Genomic DNA, 24,594 nt, shown 5'->3' on the forward strand with positions numbered 1-24,594 from the left:
TCTGCCTCGCCATATCGCTTCAAATTTGGTTATGCATGTCTCCGCCGCATATTTCTTTTTCTTCAATTGTTCAACGGCTACGAAGAATATGTAAGGAATATCAGTGTCTCCAAACCAAATGACTTTTTTTGGGGCCCCCCCCCTGGAGAGACTTACTTAAATTAGCGTCCAAGGAATATATATATAGTGCTCATTGTGTTCACTGTGTTCCTTGTGGTGCAAAGACCCTTGTCTACGCATGCGCACATTTTTACGCATGCGCTTCGCTTTAATTTCTGTTTTTTTCCTTGGTTTAAAAGCCACTCGTTTGTTGCTATAAAAATAAAATGATGAATTCATGCTTTGGATTTGTGGGGTTCGTGATGAAGAAAACAAGCAGATCGAAAAGCTGTTAAGCCAAAGTGACTCAAAGCATCAACGGCCGTTTCAGGATACTGGAAACGAGGTTTCCCAGCGTACACTTGGTTTTTTAAACACGAGGGCGGCCATGTTGCTTTCGCCGCGAACTTTTCTTTGACAAAGTTTTACAAATTTTCTGATCGGTTTTCACGCGATGTCGTATCATCCGCCACCACAACAGCCACTCGGCCATCCTCCAACGGGAATCCGTCCTCCTTCAAGCGCTATGCCACCCGGAATGCCGCCTCCTGGTAATTTACCGCCGGGGCTGCCTCCTCCGCCACCGTTTCCTGGTCCTCCTCCCGGCTTTCCACCTCCTCCGATGCCTCCACCAGGCACTGCAGGTGAGAAAACTAGCATACAGAGTGTCGTAAACGCTTTGCAAAGGGATTTAAAATGTTCTGGAGATTCCATGAGACGCTAAGAAGCGCTTTTAGTGAGTATTTTAGAGTTAAACCTGCCCGTTCTTTATCGTGTGTGATCTTAGTTGATGCTCACTGTTGGCTGCCAGTTGTACTGCACAGTTACAGTCAGGCCTGGAGCATTTTCCACTTGTTCTACAGAATCCAAGGCCTTCTTTTTACAGCTTTAAAAAATGTTGGAGTTCCTTAGTTTCTTTCAAAACTGCAATAATTTATACGCAGCTTTTAGAGGCATAGTACGGTCGACAAACTCTTGACTACATGCATATTCGTACGTACTGTCGTGTAAGCTTATGTACTGTTCTTGCAAAACTGAAATTTCATTCTTAGTTGACTTTCAATTTTAAATGCCGATAATTGTTGTAAAAATAAAAGATGTATAGATTTACAACTTCTTTTGAAGTTGAATGAAGTAAGGTTTCGTTTCTGTGCCGAGTTATTCTGGGACTTGTTGATGTCGTTGAAATTTTATAATTTATTTTATTTATTTTTTGTGCCCCCTATTAGTAGAGGGTTTTTTTTATCCTCGGCTAGAATGTATTTGACACATTAATAAAGTTATTGATTGATTGATTGTTGTAATTCATATTTGTTAGAGATTCGTCGCTCTTTATGGCATAAATAACTTCATATAGAGTTGACTTAAAATATGAAATAGTTTCCTGTACTCAAAGCGATATAAGCCTCTGAAGCCATTTAGCTCAATTTAAGGAATGCATTGGTCTATCAGACTGATGCAGCTCTAAATTGTAAATTGTGGCTTTGGTATAATGTGGTTCAGGATTTGTACAGCAAGCAAGTAATACTTTTGAGCACGAGTTTTGTTGTGTCAACTTTGTGATACTTGTGACATTGCTACCCTCCAACTATGGTCAATACTGTTACTTAGTGTAATTTTATGGTGGCAAGTGTTCTGTTCCACTGCTTCCTTAATGCAAAATAACTAACCACAAACTAGGTCATGATCATGGCCATGATTCCATGGAGTGTTCAAAATGCAGGGTAGGAAAAAAATTGTGAAATCCAGTGGGCCCCCACTAAAATATTACTTGCCCAATAGGCACAACTATGGAAAGAAATACAGAATGTTTGTGTTTTTCGTTGCGATCTTTAATCTACCATGTGCTTTATTAGTATGGAGTGTGTTCATTGTTACGTAATAAAAAATAAAATCAAAAACCATTCAGTGGATAAAGTCAAGAAATTGTGATATTATAGAAGATAAATAAAGAAGACAGTTCTCCAAATTTAGGGTGTGTGCATTGTCCCAAAGTTGACAAATTTGTCAAAATATTCTGCGCAAAATTATAGAGCCTAGTATGGAGCCGTCAGGTTGGTGGACCTCCTTAGCCCTCCAATATGGCGGCCAGAAAATAGTGTAATCATCTGGAACTTGCTTTGGCCATCTAGTTGACTGATTATATGAACCGAACCAAAAAACATTTACACACACACTTTCCCTAATACTTTAACTCCTAAAATGGCTAAAAATCACGAGATAAGTGTATATTTTTTGACAAACGTGATTTTAGCTTTCTCTCATGCACAACCCTAACTCCGAAATTTAAAACGCACTGGTTTCCAAACGAAGTTCACTATTGAGCTGGAAAGTTGTAAACAGATGTAAATTTAGTACCTCTTATGCCTGATGAGGATAAAACCTTTAGTGGCTCTTTAGTTTTGGATTTCAGAATTTGATGACATCACATGAACACACTCTCTTGCCAGACTTCTTTTTTCCAAACATGCAATATGGTAGCCAATATGGCAATCGGAGGACGAACACAAGCAACGTATGCTTGGATTTTAAATTAATCCATGTTTTCGACTCATTGTTATGCTCATCTTGCAGTCTGAAGTTTTGAAATTGTTTTTGATTGGAAATTATCACTGACAAGACCACTGAGACTAATTTCACTTCCCCACCGGACCACTAAACTTCTATTTTCACTTGCCCAAGAGAAAAATTTACTCTCCCCCCCCCCCCCCCGGGCAATTGGACCTTGGTTTTTTCATGCCCTACGGTAGTGTTTCATTTGTGTAGAGTACTCATGTAGTCAAAATTTTGTGTTGATTAAATTTAGTGACACCACGCTTGAGTTTAGTACATTTAAACTTTCCAATTTTGTTTTTGTTTTTTTTTTTTTTTACTATTGCATACAATACTAACATTACTTACACTACTAAGGCTTCTTACAATACTAACGTTACCTACAATACTTACATTACTTACAATACTAATATCACTTATGCCACAACTGACCTTACTTACAATACGACCGTTACTCACACTACGATTACTACTAACACTACGATTACACAGAACAACTACTACAGATGCTCTGCCTACACAACTGATAATACAAATCTTACTCTACATTGTACTCTAATTACACAATTACTTTTCGTGTTAACAAGATACTTTATATGAAATTACAATACAGCTATTTGAATTATCATGAATGTACATATAAATTTACATAATTTACAAGCAGCACTTACTCCTGTCCAAAAAAAAGCTTAAGATGCTTTGAGAGGCTATAAGCTTTTTAATTTCATATTTTCTCTTGACCACATCTTCGAAAGGCAAAAAGAGAGGGATTTGTTTATTTTTGCAACAATTCCATAAATAAATTTTACCTAAAATGATAAAGTAGTTGAGCAGGTTAGATCTCTGATCTAATATTCCTAATATAATGTTAATATAGTCCAGTTTTATTTGCTCCCTGGTTACTGTCAACCAAAAGTTTTCAAATTTAGTCCAAAATTCTGTTGAGAAGGAGCATTGATAAAAGAAATGTTCTAATGTTTCTCGAGAGGTTTGACAAAACGTACAAATATCACTTTGAATCCTTCCGATTTTTGCTAATCGGGTATTCAAAAACAAAATGTCGTTTAAAATTTTGAACTGAAAACATTGTATAAATGTTTCAAGAGCAACTGATTTTGCCAGTACAAACGCTTTTCGAGTCTCTTCTTTAAAATCTGACATTAGTTTAGAGAACCCTCTTGAATGTTTGGCTTTTTCTTGAATGAGAAAAGCATAAAAGTTTCTACTCTTGCTCGAGAGAGGATCAAAATCTTTGTTACCACATTTTAACTCAAGTGTATTTAAAACGTTTCTATCGATGATGAGATTCCTTAAATGCTTTGGCACAGAGCAACGAACAGCAGACCACATCAAGTAATTTGAGCCATTAGACCCTTGTCCTTTGCTATGTTAAAGGATTCAACATTGTTCCGAGAATACATTAAGTCGCTGATAAAAATTAGCCCAACATTCATATAGTTATGATAACAGATCGGTTTGCTGTCTATCTTTATACAGTGGAACCCCGTTAATACAGACACCAAAGGGAGATGATTAAGTGTCCGCATTATCCGGGTATCCGTATTAAGCGGGCTAATTTAAGAGAAAATATATGAGCTTTTTAGTTGTCGGGACAAAGAAAACTGTCCGTTATAAGCGAGTGTCCGTATTAAGCGGGTGTCCGTAGAGCAGGGTTTCACTGTATTACAATTATTCCAAATTATAGAGTCAAAAGCTTTAGAATCCGTTGAAAAATTTGAGCGAAATTCAGACCACCACTGCAGCATTTCTAAATAAAAAATCGAATTAATATGATAGTCATTAATATTATAGCTGCAGTGAAAAAAGAAAAAACTTCCATAAGGTTTGAGCAAATGTCTAAGATAGCTTTTGCATGGAGACGGTTCAGGATTGAAAATTTTCGAAATCCATGCTAATCTAAAAGACTTAATTGAAGTCTCTAAATCAGTGAGATTTAACCCACCATAGTCAGAACAATTAATTGTAGCTCTTCTGGTTATTTTATTAGGCCCTTTCCACAAGAATTTATATATTATCGTTTGAATCAGGGATATAAATTCCGAGGGAGGTGAGAGGATAGAAAATATATATACCAATTTAGGGAGAAGAAGACTTTTAATGATTGACACTTTATCAAATAAAGAGAGACCTCTCCAGCTCCACTGATGTATTTGTTTTTTAATTTCGGCAATCTTGTCGTAAAAATTTTTCTGAGAAGACACTTCTTTGTTATAACTGTAGTGTACCCCAAGAGCTTGTACGCTTTTGCACCATTTTAAAGATAAGGGTCTCTCGGGGCTGTCATGACATGAACCAATCCACATTGCCTCTGTTTTAGTATAATTAATCTTTAAACCTGATAGTTTTCCAAAACGATCAAGTAATTTAAAGAGATTTTGTGTGGATGTTAAATCGGATAAAAAGGCAGTGAGGTCGTCTGCATATTGGACAAGTTTCCATTCCTCTAAGTCTAATTTAATTCCTTTAATATCGATACTAGTTCGGATTGCAGCAGCTAAAATCTCAATTGCGATCACAAATAGATATGGCGACAGAGGATCCCCTTGCCTAACACCTCTGCTTAACTCAAAATTAGCAGAAAAAGATCCATTGTTTATAATGCAACTGGATACATTTCTATAAAATGTTTTCAGCCATCTTACAAGACTGTTACCAAAGCTGAAAATTTCTAAGCATTTAAACATAAAATTCCATTCAAGGCTATCGAATGCCTTTTCAAAATCTATGAATAATAATATACCCAGAATATTGAATGTGTTAGTGTATTCCATGACATCTAGAATTGATCTAGCTGCGTCCCCTATGTATTGACCTGAAACATATCCAGTCTGATTGCTGTGGATTATCTCTGGTGAAATGTTAGTAATTCGTGTTGCTATTACTTTGGATGCTATTTTATTGTCAACATTGGTGAGAGAAATCAGTCTCTAATTTTCAAGACGGGTTCTGTCTTTACCTGTTTTTTCGATAAGTGTAATGACCCCTTACCTTTGTGAGTGAGACATTTCTCCCTCTTCATACATGTAAGCCTCGTTAAAGCTTTCGACCACCATTTCACCGATTGATGACCAAAATACATTATAAAATTCAATTGGCAGACCATCATTTCCAGGAGTCTTACCTAGTTGGAATGTTTTGATAATGTTTTGGCATTCTTCAATTGTTATTTTTCCTTCACGTCTCGCACTTGCTTCATTTGATAACTTTGATAGATTTGGATTTTCAAAGAAGATTGCTGCATCTGGAGTGTCTAACTTTGTTTTGGAACTGCTGTACAGCTTAGTGTAAAATTGCTTTTGTGCGCTCATTATCGAGAGTGGATCGGTAGAGATAACTCCACTAATATATAATTTTCTAATATGTTTCTTAATATGGTTGCGTTTCTCCAAATTTAAAAAATATTTACTATTCTTTTCTCCGTGTTCGTGCCATCGTGCCCTTGCCCATATAATTAAACCTTCAACTTTTTTGTCATACATCAATTCAAGTTTGCTTTTATATCTTTCCATTGTTATTCACGTATTGTTACAGGGATTATCTTGAAAGGCAGCTAATGATTCTTGATATTTGTTAGTTAATTCTCTTTCATGTTTTTGTCGAATTTGCAATAAACGCTTTGAGAAAATAATAGAATTGGTTCTAATATTAAATTTTATCCAATCCCAAATTGATCTTTGGTCTCTGAGATCCTTTGCTTCCTCAAGCCAAATAGGCAATTTATCAATGATCATCTTTTTATATTCTTCATTCGCCAATAGCGTCGTATTCAATTTCCAGTAGCCAGGACCTCTGTTATTTTCCTTAATTTCTTTGAGTTCTAGGAATACTGCAGAATGGTCTGATTTGATTGAGGGCAAAATATCCACATTTGTAACTAAATCATGCAGTTTATCCGAGATCAACCAGTAATCTAATCTACAAAATACAAAAGGATAACAGCGACCCCAAGTGAAACTTTGTTGATTTGGATTTTTTATACGCCAAATGTCATGGAGACTGAACTCATCTTGAATTTCTTCAATAGATTTTACGACGTGTCTCTGGGGAATTTGAATTCCACCTTTTTTATCCAGATTAATATTCAGGGGACAATTAAATCACCTCCCATAATTATGTTCTCTTCATTTCCGAAATCATTGGTTCTTAATAGTTTTGATAGTTTATGATAAAATTGAACAGCTTCTGCATCTTTGTTGGGCCTGTAGATATTTCCAATTGTATAATTTTCCTCTTTGATCAAAGCTTTAAACAACAAAAGTCTTCCACTCGAATCTGTCTGAGACATCATTATATCAATGTCAAAACTGTTCTTTATAAGCACCGCGACACCTCTGGCGTTTGTACTCCCACGAGAAAATAATATCTCTGCACCCCATTCTTTTTTCCACTGAGCCTCACGCTCCTTGCTTGAATGCGTTTCTTGTAAAAATATAAAATCGGCTTTTTGCTTTCTGCACCAGGAAAATATTGCTCTTCTTTTTTTAAAATTACTTTGACCTCTCGCGGTAAAGGATAATAATTTAATTGTATCAGGCTTCGAGTTTTGTTTACTCATCATTTTAACTATATACGGGAGGTTGTTTCATTGCCTGGAGTAACTGCCGCTTTTTTAAATACAATGATGTTAGAGATAATGTTTTCAATATGCATGGTATCAGTTTAAAAGTAGAGATTATTGCATCCAACAGTAAAGTGTTCAGCGCAGTGCAAGCAAGAACAAAAATCAACATACACACAGTGACAAAAACACACATACATATAAACGAAAGTGCACTTACCATCCTGTGGTTGCAATGCACTCCCGTCGGGATCTCCACATAAAGGCGATTATCATTCGAATTGAACTAGTGTGCTTATACTCAATCTTATACTTAAAGAAGAAAACTAAAATAAAGCCAAAAGAGTATTCTAGCTCTTAGAGCTTGACATACACTGCAGTAGTACCCTGGTAATGTTCTTACAATAACTATACATGAGATGTCAATATCAGTGTTAATAAATCTGAACTCGAATTAATAACTAGCGTAAGGAACAAACTCACCATTCAATATCAGAATGTTAACAGGGAGATAACCTAGAACAATAACAATCGAAGATATTTGAGCAAAATATTAATAAACGTCAAAGCGTAGACATGTTCCTCTGTCAGTAGATTGATTTCAAAAACAAGTTGAACGTATTTACTCATCCGGAAGCTTGAAAGATTTTAATTTTGAGCAGTTTCGATCCTTGAACAAAATTTGTGCCGGTACCGACCAAGGTATGAATGCAAATTCGACATCACTTCTTTCTTTGATCCCCTTGAGATAGTCTTTTCAAAGCTTTGCTCGGTCTTTACGGACGTTCTTTGAGACATCATCAGAAATAAAAATCTGACTGTCTAGAAAGGGATTATCCTTCAAAGCATTTGTGGCGACCTTAAGAATTTGAACTTTGTCCGAATACCTCAAAAGATGGATATGAATCGGCCTAACTGTCGATGTGTTTGCCTCCGTGGCTCATTGGTTGACAATCGTTCGATGGGCCCTCATCACCTCAATGTTTTGAAGTTGCATGTGTTTCTCGAAGAATTCAACCCTCAGGAAATCTTCTAAGGAATTGTGTCCGGCTTCTGCACCTTCTTTGAGACCCCAGATGACAATGTTATTTCTCTTCGACCTATTTTCCAGGTCCTCCATCTTTTTATAAACAGACGCTAATTCTTCACGGCTCGCTTTGCAAGTCAGCTCATTATCTACATCTATCATTTGCGCGTCCAGTGAGCGGTAGCTGTCTTTCAGGGCATCAACATCGGCAGCGGTTTTTCTCTGTGAACTCTCTAAACTAGATAATTTCTCAAGGATACTATTCAACTTTGTTTCTTATAAGTCTGTTGACTTAAGTAAGTCGTCCATTTTGGCAAGGATGCATCCAGCTTGTTTGAGGTTGAGTCAGTATTAGACATTTGTAAGGTTTTAGATGTGGTTCTCACATTCATATAGAACGTTTATTGAGCTTAGGAGATTGTCATCCGTCGAGAAAATGAGATTGACCAACTTCAAAGTGGAGAGCTCGAACTCATGCATCCTACCTGCGTCACGTCATCGTGTGACCTCCCTCATTCAAATTTTTAAATTCACTAATTTATTGTTGCCAACATATACATGTAACATGTACATCATTCTATATATCAGAGTGGACACTTCTTTGTTCAACAGTTCCACCTGCTTTACCCACCAAACCTCCGATACCTGTTCCAGGAATTCCTCCTCTTGCAGTTGTAAGTAACAGCTTGCTTTACATAACTGTACATTTCATAGTGGTTTAAGAACCTGCTGGCAGAAAATTGCCATTTAATACTCCAAAATAGAAAAACCTGTTTAGTCATGTAGGATCAAGTAGGTTCTTATATGTGGGTATACAAGTCTTGTTACAGAGAAAACACTACATTTATGTACATTCTGTAATCAGTTATGTAGGACTTATCATAATACAGTTGTGAACAGTGGCAGATCTAGGGGAGGGGCCTGGGGGGGGGCACCCCCCCCTTATTTTGGGTAATGAAAGAAAAAAACACAGAAGGAAGAAAAGCTGGCAGGGCAATCAAAACAGAACTGTCCCCTCTCCCTCCTTTCCCCCACCCCTTTAGCTCAAGGTCTAGATCTGCCACTGGTGAATATTTAACAATTAGACCTGTAGCCCACAAGGGCTACGGGTCAATAGCCCATGAGGCGAAGCCGAATGGGCTATTGACCTGTGGCCCTTGAGGGCGAAGGGTCTAATTGTTTTAGTATCACCCAACTAGTCGGACAGAAAAGGCAAAGTTAAAGTTAGCAAATGCAAGTTGAAGAAATATTTATTTGGGAATAAAACAAAGGAAAGTGTCACGCTCGATGGCGCCAATTTCGCTACTCGATGACTATTACTAATAGTCCCCTAGTAGCATAGCCAATCAAAATGCAGGATTTGCATTAGTCCACTAGTTGGGTGATACTAAATACTGTTATTAGGGCCGCAAGTTGTAAGAAATAATGCCCATTGTAACAATGCCATCAGAGTAAGTAAAAGATTTCATCTAATCACCTCTATTCACTCTTGCTAGTGATTAATTTGATATGTTACTTGGAGAGCTGACATGCCAGACATTGGCATACGTCATTGTGGCAGGTTTTATTTCATTGTTGTTGTTGTTTTTAACCTCCAGCCACCTGGTCTGCCTCTTCTTCCTACTCCGACAACAATTCCCTCTGGGCGACCTCAATACAGACCAGAAAATAAACACACTAATAACCAGGTTAGTGGTTTATCTTTTTGATTTCATGTTTATTTTCTAATGGGTTATCAGTTAAGTTCAGGGCTGGGTTGTTCGAAAGCCGGTTAATGCTAACCCAGGATTAAAAGTTGACTGAAGTATTAATTTTTCTTGTGTACAAATGTTTGTTCACTTTTTATGTTTTGTGTACATGTTTTGTATACAATATAAACAGGAAACCTCACTGAAACTAAAATTCTCATTAATCCTGGGTTAGCTTAATTGGGCTATGAACAACCCAGCCCATGTTCTTCAATACACAAGAGGAAATCTCATGGGTAAAGCTCATATATTGTATATATTACACTGTATTGTACACAGTATCACACTATCAGAAAGTGTGTCCTATGAAGATATGAGTGATCATTGCAATTATACAAATTATGCTTTTACCCATAAATCAAACCTTTGTAATATATAGGTATATGTAACAGTTATTTCTACATGTATATGGATAATCAATATTGTGTACTCTTTTATGTCGGTCATAACAAGGTTTTGCAGAGCCTGTAGAAATGACTGTGTCCAGTGTTGAGTGCTTAATTCGATTTATTTTCATTTCAGAATCAAAATCAAGGAAATTCATCCAAAACAACAACAGTGTTTGTAGGTAATATAACTGAGAGAGCGTCTGATGCACTTATAAGACAAATTTTAACGGTATGTATATTTCCTCTACTCGTTCCAAATTCTTAACTGTGATTAAATATGCTTGTTAAACTGGTCTTTGGTGAAGGCAATCCTCAGTGTATCGTGTTATGTTTTTGTGAGAACAGAAATGCGGTCTTGTAGTAAACTGGAAACGTGTGCAAGGAGCCAAGGGAAAATTACAAGGTAAGCATATGCTCACTGTTTAATACTTGATTGAAACTTCTAAAGTGGAAAAAATAAAAAGATAAAATCATCCAAGTTGGTATTAATTGTTTTTCTTCACATTGTAGCTTTTGGATTCTGTGATTATGGAGACCCTGAAGCAAGTCTTCGAGCCATAAGATTACTTCATACTAAAGTACTGGGAGACAAGGCATTAGTTGTAAGTAAATTATTGTTCATCATCTTGTAAATCTTCAGATTCTTTCCTGAACGTGTATATTGGTTAAGCCATTCTGCTTACCCCCCACATGAACTCCCATGAGTATTCAACATTTACATTGTATGGGATTGTCAAAGCTGACAACGGGTACATTTTACCTGCTATCCCAAATACTGTGCTGGTCTGTCTGAAATGTTGATAGGTCAGTTTGGAGAGAATATTGAAATAGAATTGCTCAGTTAGGACCAGAAGCAGTGGACAAAGTAAAATAGGACATAGGATTAATGTGATTTTAATTCTATTTGAGAGAAAAAGATAAAGGTGCATATGGTTAGTTCCTATGGGGACCATTATTATTATAGAAGTATGAGTATGAGATTAAGTGCCAGTATGGCATGAAAATGTCAATCCAGTTATGTTCCCAGAGTCATCAATCACTTCACCTTGTTGTTGAATAAGAGACTATTTACTTACAAGATTAACGTGAGAAATGCGCAAAATGTGATAATCAAAAGCATAAGAACTAGTTTTACAAAGTCATGCTCTTAAGTACTCCAATCAGCATCTTAAGGTCCCATGTTGTCCTGAAAGTGTTTATGAATAGATTATCAAATAAGTTGTGGAAAACTGACATCTGTGAAAGCTGAATGATATTGTACGTATGGAGGAGTGAAAGATATGTGAGGCAGTCATTACTTAGGAAGGGTTTATATTTCACCACTTGCTACTTTGATGATATTGTTATGGAGCTACTGTACGTACATAAATCTAGTTAATTGTATATAGAAGTGCATGTAAATAGTTTTGCCAAATTCAGCTTAGCCACTGCATGTGTACAACATGCCCTTTCTTAATATATGTTTTCATGTTCTTCTTTTTCCTGGTGGACATGTAGGTTAAAGTGGATGCTAAAACCAAGACCTATCTTGATGAGTACAAAGCTGAGAAGAAAAAGGAAATGAAAAAGGTAGCTCATTGAAACTTTGTACAATATGAAGTCAAGGAAAGTATAAAATATACTTTCTAAAAAATTATGCTAGCACATGTGGAGGTGTGTTGATAATGTACCAAACAACGGGATAGTGTTTTGTGTAAATTCTGTTAAGAAAGTACAGTAGTGGTCAAAAGAACTTTGAAAGAATTTTGCTAAGGAAACAAGAATTCTTGTTAATCAAATCAATAAAATATTATTTGCTACCTATGTTTACATGTGAACTTGTCTTTAAAAGCTAGGTCACACAAATGGTTCTTAAGGCATTGTTTAACAAATTTGTAGGCAGTTTGATGTAAAGTGCAAAAGCTATTTAGCATGTGCAGTGGCTTCATTTTTGAAAGCTTATGTTACAAAATAATTATTTGTCAGTTTAACTGGTAACAACTTTATGTTACGGAAATCTTTTACATCTTTGGTAGAACCCAGAAGACAAGAAGAAAGAGGATGGGGAAGCTGATGATGACGAAGATGATGATAATGACGATCTTGATGAAGATACATTAGTAAGTAATAGAACATATTTCTAGTAAATCCTATTTTCTTGCTTACATAAATTAATTTTATTGAACCTCCCCAATGGTGTTTTTCAGGAACAATAACTTTTAAAAAGCGATAATAAATTCAATTGTTTACAGCTATAGCAAACTGAATAGTTTGTCTTAAAATTAATTTCTAATCCTTTGGTGTGTACCTGATTGCTTGATGCATATGAGATCGATATACAGAAATCAAAAATAGAAAAAAAAAATTGGATATTGTTTTTTTCTTTGCCGTGTTTCAGCCTTCTGAAAACCTCAAATTTCATGGTTAGTGCGCCATACACTCACAGTGCCTCTTTCCACCCAGGTGTTTAAATGGGTACTGGCTAATTTAATGCTGGGGGGTGGGGGTAACCCTGTGATGAATAGCATCCCATCCAGGGGGGGGGGGGGGGGGTGGAAATTATAAATACTCCTATCAACTGGAGATAACTACCTTTACCTGTGTGCAAATCTAACTATATGGAGGTCTGTATGTTTCAATAAAAAAAATCAAATAAGTTGCACAGTTTGTAGCACTGCACTCTCTTTGTTAAATTTTGTACATGTCTTAATGTTTTTTTTTTTGTTTTGTTTTGTTTTTTGTTTTTGTTTCAGGCAGAGGATACAAGGGTCCAGAAGGCTATTGAGCAGATATTAGTAGAGCATTCTGATATTTTAAACAGGAAAACAGAAGGTATGTGAGTTTGTTTTCATTGATTTGTTGCTGTGTTGTTAAATTTAAACATGCCCTCTTAAATTTTCATCAGTGTCCTCAAGTTTTTGCTTGAACCTTTCAATATTTTTTTTCACTCTTTTATCCCATACTCAATTAACAAGTTCAGTTCTCATCAACTTGTGCCAACTCTTGTTCTCATTTGGCACTGGTTTGTGGACCTGGATTAATGCAGTTGTTCATCTTTCTTTGTCAGGTGATACTTATTATCGGCCCACGCACAGTGGTTCAGAGGTATGCCATGTTCGATAACTTTGAATATTCTGTACTAAAATGTTACCTCTTCAAATAGAAGATGAGGTTTTATACCTTTGCTGACATCCAGTTTACTCAAAGCCGGTTTTGGCTATACACAAATGCTTGTTTGAAAAGCTATTGCTAATTTGCAGGTGTTTATGTGGTGAAAATCTATGCTCCTTAAGCAACACTTTGGCTGTTTACAGTTCATTTCATTTTGCAGACTGGTAAAAAAATAGGTTGCCATCTCCTTGCCAGCTTTGCCTTTTACCAGCCACCCTAACAATGTTATCCACATTTGAAGAAAACCAATTTTTGAGCTTGCCCTTTGGGCAAGTTATAACTGTGATGTACCAGCCAGAAAGCTTTTCACTAGCCTCCCCAAAATTTCATGCTACAGTGTAGCATGATAAGTGAGTTTTAAATCAAATCAATACAATGATTTTGTCACTTAAAGTTCTTCTGAAATTTGAATTTCCTCACAAATGTTCCCCAAAAAACTTCTCTTGCCCTTTGGTCAGGATCTGCTGGCCCATAAGCAAAAGGCACTTGTCTAGTCTTGAGTCATCAAACATGGCTTTCTGTGCACCCTGGTATTAAATGATATTTAAGTAGAAAAGGTGTTTTTGTATGGTTGTGTGTTTATATAATTTGTCTTTCTTCTCAGCAAAACTTGGAAGGACTGGATATGGATACAGAAAAGAAAAGCTTAGTGTCACGGGAGATCCGAAGCTTTCGAGACACGTACAGGGTAAGTTGACTTCTTTTCGTACTTTCTTGTAGTACATTTTTGGTTTGATTTTGTGTTGGGTCATTCAGCTTTTGTTTTAGAAGTATGGTACAGCATGTATGAACTTGAAGGGACATAAACTAAAGTACAGCTAAAACTGTTGGGCTACTGTAAACAGCAACAACTATGAGAACAAAAACAGACCAGACCAACTCAAACATATTGAAATGCTATCTGTGTATCCATCAATGATTGGCCCAGATTAACAAAGTTGAAAAGCTTCATTTTTGTTCTGCATTATTGTTATTAGTTCTTGTTGTGTTGTCAGTGTTTGTACAATTTGAAGCTAAACGTGAAATATGGGGTTTATTTCAAATCATATTTTAATCAAACCAGTAACTATGCCATTTACGCAGCCTAACCATTTCCGCGCAAAACAAGCTTGTATGTTCAATGTAAATTGGAGTGTGGACCCTGAATTTTGTGTAGATGGAAAGCACACCTTTTTGATGTACATTACGTATGTACAGAGGTTTAATCAGCATTATTATTGACACATAAAACAGTTAATTGATGAGTTGGTGAGAATGGGCGATTTCCTCTTCTGCATTTTCTGCTTCTAGGATGAGTGGCGGTAAGTAAGTATGTAAAATCTTTGTTATAAAATAGCTAAAGTGGAACACACAATTTGATCAGTCAATAGCTGTGAACCTGTGCCAAAAAAAAAAAAACAATAGTCAGTTTATAGAAGAAATTTTAAACCTGGCCGACTTATTGGAACAAAGAATGAAACCTCTTGGGATGTATACCAATGTGAATAACTAGGTTGAAGTTGAAGAACAAAAACTGCGCTCCACTTCTTCAGAATCTTTGGGTTTGTTGTAAACTGTCCTCATAAATGTTGGGCATACAGGTGTTTGCCTAAATCCATTTTGTTTGTTGGAAGTTAAAATAACTATGAGAATATGTTTTCTTTTTTTTAAAAAAAATAATAATGACATTTTCGTAGTCAAACTATGAAAATGATTATTGGATTGTGTCAGACAGTGTTAAACTGGTATTATAGACCTGATATCATCACCACATATATAATTGAAAATGACTAAGAAGCTAAAGAAACAAGTTATACGAACCCTCCTTAGCTTTAAGGTCACTTTGGTTAAAAAAGAAACACTAAAGAAGCGATAAAAACGGGTGTATTCACATTTCACATGGTTTTTGTTTTCCAATAAATTCCCCAAAGGGCTCATTGCATGTAATGTAAGCTAGTGCGGAGGGAATCTCATATAAAGGAAAAGTTCCTATAAGAGGTAATAGACCATTCAGAAAAACTTGGCAAAACTTTTCATTTTCACGCCTTTAACCATAAGGGACTCATCAGAGTACAAGGGGGAAGAAATGTATAGGAAAAGGGGACAATTAATAAAATTAATTAAGTAGAGTAATTAATAATCAATACTCGAGAGATGTACCAAGTACTTGAGTGAAGCCGGTACATACAACAGACTTTCAAGAACATGGTAAGTATGAATGGACTGTGTTCTGTGAACGGTTCGTGTCTTGTACGTGTCTTGTGCTTGTCCTGTGTGAATGTGTTTTGTGAAAACAGTTGTTGCTCTTTTCTTTTGAACAGATGCAAGTTGTAATCAAGGAGACGTTAACTGGGATAAAGAAAATGTCCTTGCTGAGGTTTAAAATTGAATTTCGACTGCCTTAAACGCTAATTTAAATGGCAGCGTATTTTGTTTCAGGATCTTTTGGAGAGAGTGGAAGCATTAACGACCATTCGCAGTCTGTAGGAAACTACAGACATTCATCGTGTTAACCGCTCTTTTACTTGATGTTGTTAATTCTCATCATTCCTCGTCTTTCTGTTGGTGTTTTTCAGAAAGAGGACAAGAGAAAGGAAGAGGAAAAGTCGGAAAGGAAGGAAAAAGAAAGGGAAAGAGATAAAGATCGAGAAAGGGACCGAGACAGAGATAGAGACCGAGATAAAGATAGGGAAAGAGAGAGGGAAAGAGAAAGAGAAAGGGAAAGAAAACGTGAACGCGAAGAACGTGAACGCCGAGAAAAAGACCGTGATCGTGGTGATCGTGATGATCGTGACCGAGACCGTGATCGCGATAGAGATCGTGATCGCGACAAGGCGCGTGAAAAAGACCGTGATTCTGACCGTGACAGAGAGAAGGATCGTGATTATGACGAGGAGGAGGAGGCAGACAGAAGACGGCGAGAGAGGAGACAGAGGGAGAAGGATGCATCTTACCAAGAGGTTGGACTAATTCACTTGCTTTTAGATGAAAGTTTTTCCGTTTATTCTTGTTTGAGCAGTTTTCAATTGAACGTCGTAAAACCAAAACCAGTGTAATCACTCTAGCCAATCACAAAGGACACAGACAATCCAATTAACCAATCAAAACGTGAAGTAATTGCATGTAGCCTACGCGAAGCGCGAGAAAACGTATGCGAAGGAGTCATGATTGGTTTTGGTTTTACTTTGATTGGATGAAAAAGCGGCGCGAGTTTTTTAAGCCAATCATGAAGTGTGGTGATGCAGAAAACCAATTACTTCTCAATATACAATATGCAATGGAACTGAGTTCAATTCAATGGAATTAAGTTAAATTATGCGCTGCGCTAATGGGACTTGTGCCATCAAGTACTGCTAGCATATTTTCCCGCGCTTTCTACCGGTTTGACGTTTTCCCGCGCTTGCCATTGCCTGCCCTCTTTCCCGCGTTTTGCAGCCATTTCAAAGTTTTCCGTACTTTCCACCACCAATATGTTTTCCTCCGCGTTTCACCAGTTGCATATTTTTCCAGACTTTACTGTCAGTAACATGCTTTGTCGTGCCTTCTAACTGTCAAAAGTTTCATTTTACTTTCAGTTTTGAACCAATCGTTGCGAGACAATATTGACCAACAGCACTTGGCTAAAAAAAATCAGTTTTGAGAACGTCTCAGACAAAACTGAATAATAGGGAAAATAAGATAAACTAAGAAGTATTTGTTCAACGTGCATTTATTTCCTTTCCGTTTCCTTTTAGCGTTTGAAAAATTGGGAAGCAAGAGAGCGGAAGAGAGGCCGAGAATACGAGCGAGAGATGGAAAAGGAAGGGGAGAAGAAAGATGAACAGGTATGATCACATTATTTGTTGTCAGTCTTACAATAAAAGAAATAAAAACGATTGGAATCGATACCGTGTGCCTGTCACCATTGGACTGGACCACACAAAAACAAGAGCGAATGAATGAGAGTAAGAGAACAGAAACTGTCAAACGAGCTGAATGTATGCAAAAGTTGACACCAAGAGAGTCCAAATTCTTGATAAGTCGTGGTATGTGTATCCGGCCATGACAGTTCCGAGAAAGGCCTCCTTACATTGAAAAAAAATTCGGCTGGGTCGATCATCTGTTTAGAAAGAAAGAAAGAAAGAAAAGCACAGATAATTTTTCAGACACTTCATTCGATGAAGAGCCGTGGGAAGAAAGGGTTCAACCATCCTCAAAATAAACAAAAATCTCCTCACGTTGTTCATTAAATACGGTTACTTATTTTCTGTTTCTGACTTAGGCCCGCGAGAGGAAACATTTATTAACATTTCTTGAAGACTACGAAGATGACAAAGATGATCCTAAATATTACAAGTAAGTGACGATGACACGTCTTACATTTACAGTGATAAACGTCCAAGAAATTTACCAACCTTATTTTCATGAGTCGCTTGTCGTAGAGCTGACTACGGCCTACACAGGCTTTCGCTTGCCATACGTTACCATTATTGGTCACTTCCTTAGAGGACTAGCAGCAATTAATTTACAGCTAATTCTCTACTTTTTACTGGTAATAGTAGTAATAGTACTAGTACTAATGTACTAATAGTAGCCATAGGAAAACTTCGCGAACCTGCAGCCAATCAAAGTGGAAGTAGTTTTGCCTCCTCGCTCTGACTGGTCATATCATCTTGCAGAAATTTTAAGACCATTCACAAAGCTAAGAAAACGCAAAACCCGGCTAAAACATCAACTTACAGTTTTGTTTATCTCTTGAAGGGGAAGCGCATTACAGAGACGGCGGCGGGAGCGAGAAATGGAGGTGGAAGCCGACGAAAGAGACCGGCAACGAGAAATGGAGGAAATCGAAGAGATTAGAAAACAAATTGTTGATACTCAGTCGGAAGAAATGGATGAGCAGGTTAGAGCATCCGTTGCAGAGCGCACAGATGCATCTAGATAATGACTATTTTCACTAATAATTCAGACCTTTGTCGAGTGTTGTTTCTAAAGCTCTGATATTGGGTGTTCTCCGTCAAAATTTTCAAGTTAACAGGCAATTTAAATCTTGTCAACCGTTAAGGCGTTATTGCAAAGAGTGGTTTTTAAACGTTGAATTGTTGAGCTGAGGGACACATACCGGCACCAAACTCCAAAGACTGGGTACTTATTTGTCATCAACAGTAATCTTGAAAGGGACTCTCAGGGAGTGAAATGCAAGATGGCGGCCACACCGCTGTGAACTGCGGCTAAATACAAGAATTGCACCTCATTAAATGTTCTCCGGTTAGCCTGAATATCACTGTACTTGGCCTAAACAGCACTCCAGTTAGCCTAAATACCACTTTGGTTAGCCTGAACAGCACTCCGGTTAGCCTGTGTAGCGTTTCGGTTAGCTTAAGGTAACGCTGACTTGGGAATGGTTAGCTGCTTAATAGAGTGCAATTCCTGTCTTTAGCTGCATGTCTGCTGTGACAGCCCGCCATATTGGATTTCAGTGTCTGAGATAGTCTGGGAACAAGGTTGAATCCTCGTACAAAAATCTCGAACCCCTCGAGGGCACGTACGTTACGTTTGTTTCGTCATCAACGGGCGTCTTTTCACGTAGAATTTTTCTGGCGAAAAATTTGTTTGGTCCTCGACTCAGTGAACTGCTTTGTTCATGTACAGGATGGTAAAGACAGCGACAGAGAGGAAGAGCCTAAACCCGCTTTACAACCAACCTTTAAACCTGCGGTAGTACCACAACCTCATGTAAGTTTCCACCTTTCCTGATCTGCATCTATTTTCTCCTAACAATAACGAGACCATGCAAATAACCGATGATTAAATCATCATGTTGGTAGTGTTGTCTTGATGTACCACGTAATTCTTAGAACTGGCGTTAAAAGAAATTTATGGCTTTCGGTGAGGAGAATCCGTATTTTAACTTGTCTCGTTGTTCTTAAGTTTGTTCCTCAGGTTGAACCAGCCCCTGTATCGAACTGGTCACCAAGCCCCAGGTCAACAGACTCTTCACCGGTCACTGTCGGCATGAAAAGATCGCGAGAGAATGGGCAAGAGGCTGAGGCAGACGTGGAGCCAGCACCCAAGAAGGCGTTTGGATTTGAGATGAAGTTGAGCAGTAACATGGTAAAAATATTTAACGTCGATTTCAGTTTATTAGGATACATAACATCACCTCCTTATAATATACAGTGTTGTCTTCTCTGGTACGAAAACCACAGTTTTCGGCATCCTTTAACCTTACCTTGCCTGTCTGATGACCTGGTGAAAAATTATTATGAAAATGAGTTTAATTTGCATGTGAATGAAATCTCATTTTCATATAAAAGGATGGCCAGCACTTTGACTTTAAGAAAGAGGCTAAAGGTAATTCGGTAATGGTCTATTGACTTCACCTGCCAATTTTTTTTTTTCTCTTTGCATGAGGTGGGGAGGGGGGGGGGGAAGAGGGGGGGGGGGTTGAAGAAATCGAGGACCAGGTTGGTTCATTGTGTTGTGAGAAAGTTCTCTCTACACAGGTGTTTAAATATCATATCTGTACCAGCAAGTACTGGGAGCGTTCGGGGCTACAACAGCAACAGAGTGTAACCTTTTATTGTTTCGTTTGACACCAGCCTTCCGCGGCCAGCCAGGCGAGTCGTAAGAAACTCGAGGCAGTGTTTGGCGGCGTTGACGATGATGAATTGGCAGGAGCGGTTCCCAAGCGGAAACTGGTCAAACTGGACGAGGAGGAGGCGTCTAAGGACGAGAGTGATGAAGCTGAAGATAAGAAACGGATTATTAAATCGCTTATAGAACGTATTCCTACTGCTAAGGAAGAACTGTTTGCTTATAGCTTGGATTGGAGTATTGTAGACCAGGTAGGTGTGTGCTGTTCAGGGTATGTTTTGTTTCAGGTGGAGGTTGTTGCTCTGTTCGCCCCCTTGGACGCCACAGTAGCGGAACATGTAAGCTTAATATAGCTTGCTCAGATTAGTACCATGTAAAACAATGCGTACGTTCTTGTTTAAATGCCCTGTTCGGACTGTGTTAACTGGGAAATCGTAATGACTGTCCGCGTCAAGTTGTCGGGGTGTCTAGCGATCAGGAAAATTAGCGATCTGTAATTAAAGCTAATCTCACCGCAATCTTAACAAATTCTCTGGGCACTGGGCGTTCACCAAAACGCGGCATTTTTGGAGGAAATATTACAAAACAGCTCGTAGAAAGTCTGTATACCCAAGAAGTTTTAGTTTTAAGGTGGCTCAGTGTTGACTGAATATGCGCTTGTCAAGTCTTCTTACTTGCGATTTCATTGGACACTTGGATCATCATGTGATGTAAGTACAGTTCCTATATTTAGTATGTAGTCAGACTCCACGCCAGATCTCGCGCTACTTACTGAATATGTTAGTGTAACTAATTTTGCGTATGTTGTATCTGTAACGTTAATATAGCGAATGGGATCTGGGCGCGAGGCTGTGATCACGTGCACAGTTCAAATCCTAAGCTCCTGATTGGTTCATTTTAGGGTCTTGTGGATCGTAGAATACGACCCTGGGTTAATAAGAAAATAATTGAGTACATTGGCGAAGAGGAGCTGACCTTAACAGACTTCATTTGTAGCAAGGTAGGACGTTATTTATTAGTTCAGTAAACTGCAATCCTGGTCAAAAGTAACTTTTCACACATGCGTTTGAATAACTTTTGCATTTTTATGGAGTAGCTGTTTTGATTTTCAATTGTGAGGGTGACACTTCTTGCTTAACAATGTGGAGGTGAGTGGGTGGGTGGGTTGTGAGTGTAGCGAAACCTTTCCTTGCTCAAATAAGGGGAGTGGTATGTATTATCGAAGGTGCAGAGGGGGGGGGGGGGGGGGGAGTAGTTGTGGCTAAGGGCCCCTCTCCGAGAGAGGCATATCGTTTACGCGATGTCTCGTGTGTGGACTGTGTGGAAGCAGTGCAAAAAAGCGATTAGAACAGAGATTCATGATTTCTCTTTTCATCTGTTTTGATGATTTAACAACATTCGTCGCGGGTGGAGGTCAGGCGCCCGGGGAAAACAAACCCATAGCCTTTCGACCTTAATCTTTTGGCTGTAAGTATTAATTTTGAGTGTTTTTTCCTCCAGGTCATAGCTCGCAGTTCGCCAAAACATATCCTGGAGGATGTGTCCATGGTTAGTAAAAATGTTTGTACTTTGTACGTTTTAGGATCAACAAATGTTGTACCGTTTATATAAGCGGGGATAAGAAAGTACAGCAAGAATTATTAACCCAGTAATTGTTTTCATTTCGTATGCCTTTTATTGTTTTCACAACTATTCGCGTGTCTAGACAACAGAAAAGTACACATGCAAACAAAACAAGAAGCCATGCAATGTATACCTCGTTCTATAAACGTATGCAGACAAGTGATACGTTTTTTAAAGAAACGCTCGTGGAAACAAATCAAACTACACACCCATACAATGAAACGCGTTTGCAGACAAACTAAAACTACGTGTGCAAACAAAAAAGAACAACCACGTAATGTATACTTCGAGCTATTCGTCGGAAATGTCAGTGTCGGTGCGTGATTCTGATCATAGTAGTGAGAGTGGGAACGTTTTTCTCGCAGGTGTTAGACGAAGAAGCAGAGGTGTTTGTGGTGAAGATGTGGCGCCTTCTTATCTACGAGACAGAAGCCAAAAAGCTGGGGTTGGTCAAATGATCCTGTTAGATTAGTGTTTTTTCCTTAATTCTTATTTGTACTTTCCATCTGTGTACATGTGAATGCCATTTAGAGTTTTACAGACTATTTAAATAATGTAAATACGCGTCATTGTCGCCTATCCGTGGATAGCAATTCTTTCACTGCCATGATCTTCATCGTGTAGTTCATTAATAAAATGGTGGAATTTTCCAAACAGCGTTTTCCCGCGTGACATTGGTTAGCTTGTTGCTTCTATTTCAATCATCTCCTGTTAAGAAGGTGTACGATACCTGTATAGCTTGTGCCCACTGCTAGAGTAACGCAGTGCAACTTGCTCTAAAATTGTTTTACCGTACCTCAAAGAATATCACGATTTTGTTTGTAGCCCTTTTTGGCAACGTCATTTCTAGTGCCTGTCTTCGTTCTACACCCTGAGAAGGACTAGCTTTCGTTTGACTCGGGGGAAGGGGCATGCTCGATTGCCAGCCGCTGTCAGGTGGACGAACCCGGAAAAGCAGCGGAAATCGGGCCTAGGGAAGGGACTAAATAGTTGCCAGACTAGGTAAAGAAGGTTGCGATAACGCAATGTGATGTAGAAACCAATTTTAGAGTTGAGTGTTAGGGAAAGATTACAGAAACGTCATGTTTCGATTCAACTAAATAACTGAAGCCATCAGTGTATCAATGCGAATTTCTTAGCGTAATTTCCTAATGAGTATTTTCTCAGATCGTATAAATAAAAGCGTTGATTCAACTACGCCTAGTATGCAGTGTTGTCTCTCTTTAGATAGACTTCCTTATTTTCTCAGGTTGTATAGATAAAAGCGTTGATGCGACTACGTCCACTTTGCAGTGTTTGTCTCTCTTCAGTTCGACCCCTTTACCAGTGAGTCTTTTCCGGAAAGCTCAAAACCTCTTTCGTGTACTCGTGGTTGGTGGGTCGACTTTCGCTCTGCGTGGTAGTTGTTAGCCAGCTCGCTAGCTCGCTGACAGCTTGGAGCTAAGGACATCCTGGTTAGGGGAACAACTGTTCACAGACAAAGTTGGAGCGGGACGTTCGACAGTTCTAGTTTTGCGCGGTCATTTTCCCCTGCTCGTTTTGTAGCGTGTAATCTGTTTTTTATGCTCACAACGGTATATCTCATGATGCATGGCCTAGTTCTGGCTTCAGTTGTTCAAAGGGTGGATAACGCCCACTGTTTAGCACATTGCCGTAAACTGCCGCTTTTAAGCCCTGGGCTTGTACAACTGTGTGAGGCTTTTAGATGGGCTTATAAACGGAGGGGCTTAGTTATATCCGAGGGGGCTTATAACCGAAATGATTAAACAGTTTCGAGACGAGCTATAGCTCCACATGTTGATGGAAATAGGTTTTTCATTTACTAGTAATCGAACTTTGAAACATAATAAAACGAATTCAAAACAAGGAGAGCTAGAGGGGGGTGTATTTTAGTTTACAGGTAGATGGGTCTAAAACCGGGGGGGGCTTATAAGCGGCAATTTATGGTATCTGATGGATAGGGTGGTTTGTTTTGTCAACACTTACCCACTAGATAGCGATTTGTCCTGTGGATAGCATTATTCCATCCTTCTAACACTGGGCCCTGATCTTTAGCGAAAACATTTTTCCGGAAATTTCGTACGTTAAGTCCTATCCCCAAAATACCCGAATTATTTCAAAACGCAAGAGAAGAAAGCCCTGGTAACAACCCTAGTAGTCTCGCGCGGGGAATAAATTAGTACTCGAAGTTTAGTTTGTTTAAGTTAGTGTTAAAATATTTAGATGGAAACAAGGTGAGTCTAGATGATCGCGTTGGACGCAGATTTCCCTTACATATGGCCCCGTCTCCAGCACAGCTGCCTCAAAGAAGAACATTGAACCCCAGGCTTGCGCATTCTCACTTCCTAGCTGGATTTTGTCATCCTGGATTAAGGCTGCCTTAGTTGCGGTCAGGCGAAAATATTTCGGCGCTCTTTAGCGTATCATCTAGTGAGGGTATAGATGAGCTTGATCTTTTCACCAATGTGACGCTTTGCCGTCTCAGTGCTCGATTATCGTGCCAAATTGAGTAAAAATACAAAGTGTCATGAAAACTCGTTAAAATATGGGATACCAAACTTGCCAATTTGTAAAAGAAATGTATGCCAAGGGAGCAACGCTTGCGCCCTGGCATACATTTTTATAAAACTGGTAATTTTGGGATCCCATATTTTTATGAGTTGCAACGGATTATTTCAAAACTTTGCATTTTAACTTAAATCGGCATTATACATTGAACTATGGAAGTGGTTTTTGGTTATGTAAAAAATACGATAAAATGTTGATATTGCATGACATCGGTAAAAAGAAGTCCATTCATGTAGGTCAAAATTTTAATTGTCAGCTGAGAAATGGTTTTCTTTAAAAGACAGCGGAGATCTGCAACGTGTA

General features: G+C 38.3%; 1 protein-coding gene and 1 pseudogene across 1 annotated transcript; one reads left to right on the plus strand and one right to left on the minus strand.

Annotated features, from left to right (window-relative positions):
* The first annotated feature begins 453 nt into the window (after positions 1–453).
* Positions 454–22,920, plus strand: LOC110044687 (RNA-binding protein 25-like). Its single transcript, XM_089290952.1, has 21 exons — positions 454–743; positions 8,871–8,932; positions 9,857–9,946; positions 10,529–10,624; positions 10,741–10,798; positions 10,906–10,997; positions 11,893–11,964; positions 12,411–12,494; positions 13,128–13,206; positions 13,442–13,479; positions 14,150–14,233; positions 16,101–16,484; positions 17,259–17,348; positions 17,786–17,859; positions 18,265–18,406; positions 19,156–19,239; positions 19,435–19,617; positions 20,106–20,351; positions 21,002–21,100; positions 21,601–21,648; positions 22,089–22,920. The coding sequence occupies exons 1-21, from the start codon at positions 554–556 to the stop codon at positions 22,179–22,181; spliced, it is 2,388 nt and encodes a 795-aa protein (XP_089147078.1). The 5' UTR covers positions 454–553; the 3' UTR covers positions 22,182–22,920.
* Positions 7,806–8,420, minus strand: LOC149110064 (uncharacterized; annotated as a pseudogene).
* Positions 22,921–24,594: the final 1,674 nt, after the last annotated feature.

Source organism: Orbicella faveolata, unplaced genomic scaffold, assembly GCF_042242905.1.
Source record: "Orbicella faveolata isolate gen_17 unplaced genomic scaffold, um_ofav_v1 contig_24, whole genome shotgun sequence".
NCBI lineage: Eukaryota > Metazoa > Cnidaria > Anthozoa > Scleractinia > Merulinidae > Orbicella > Orbicella faveolata.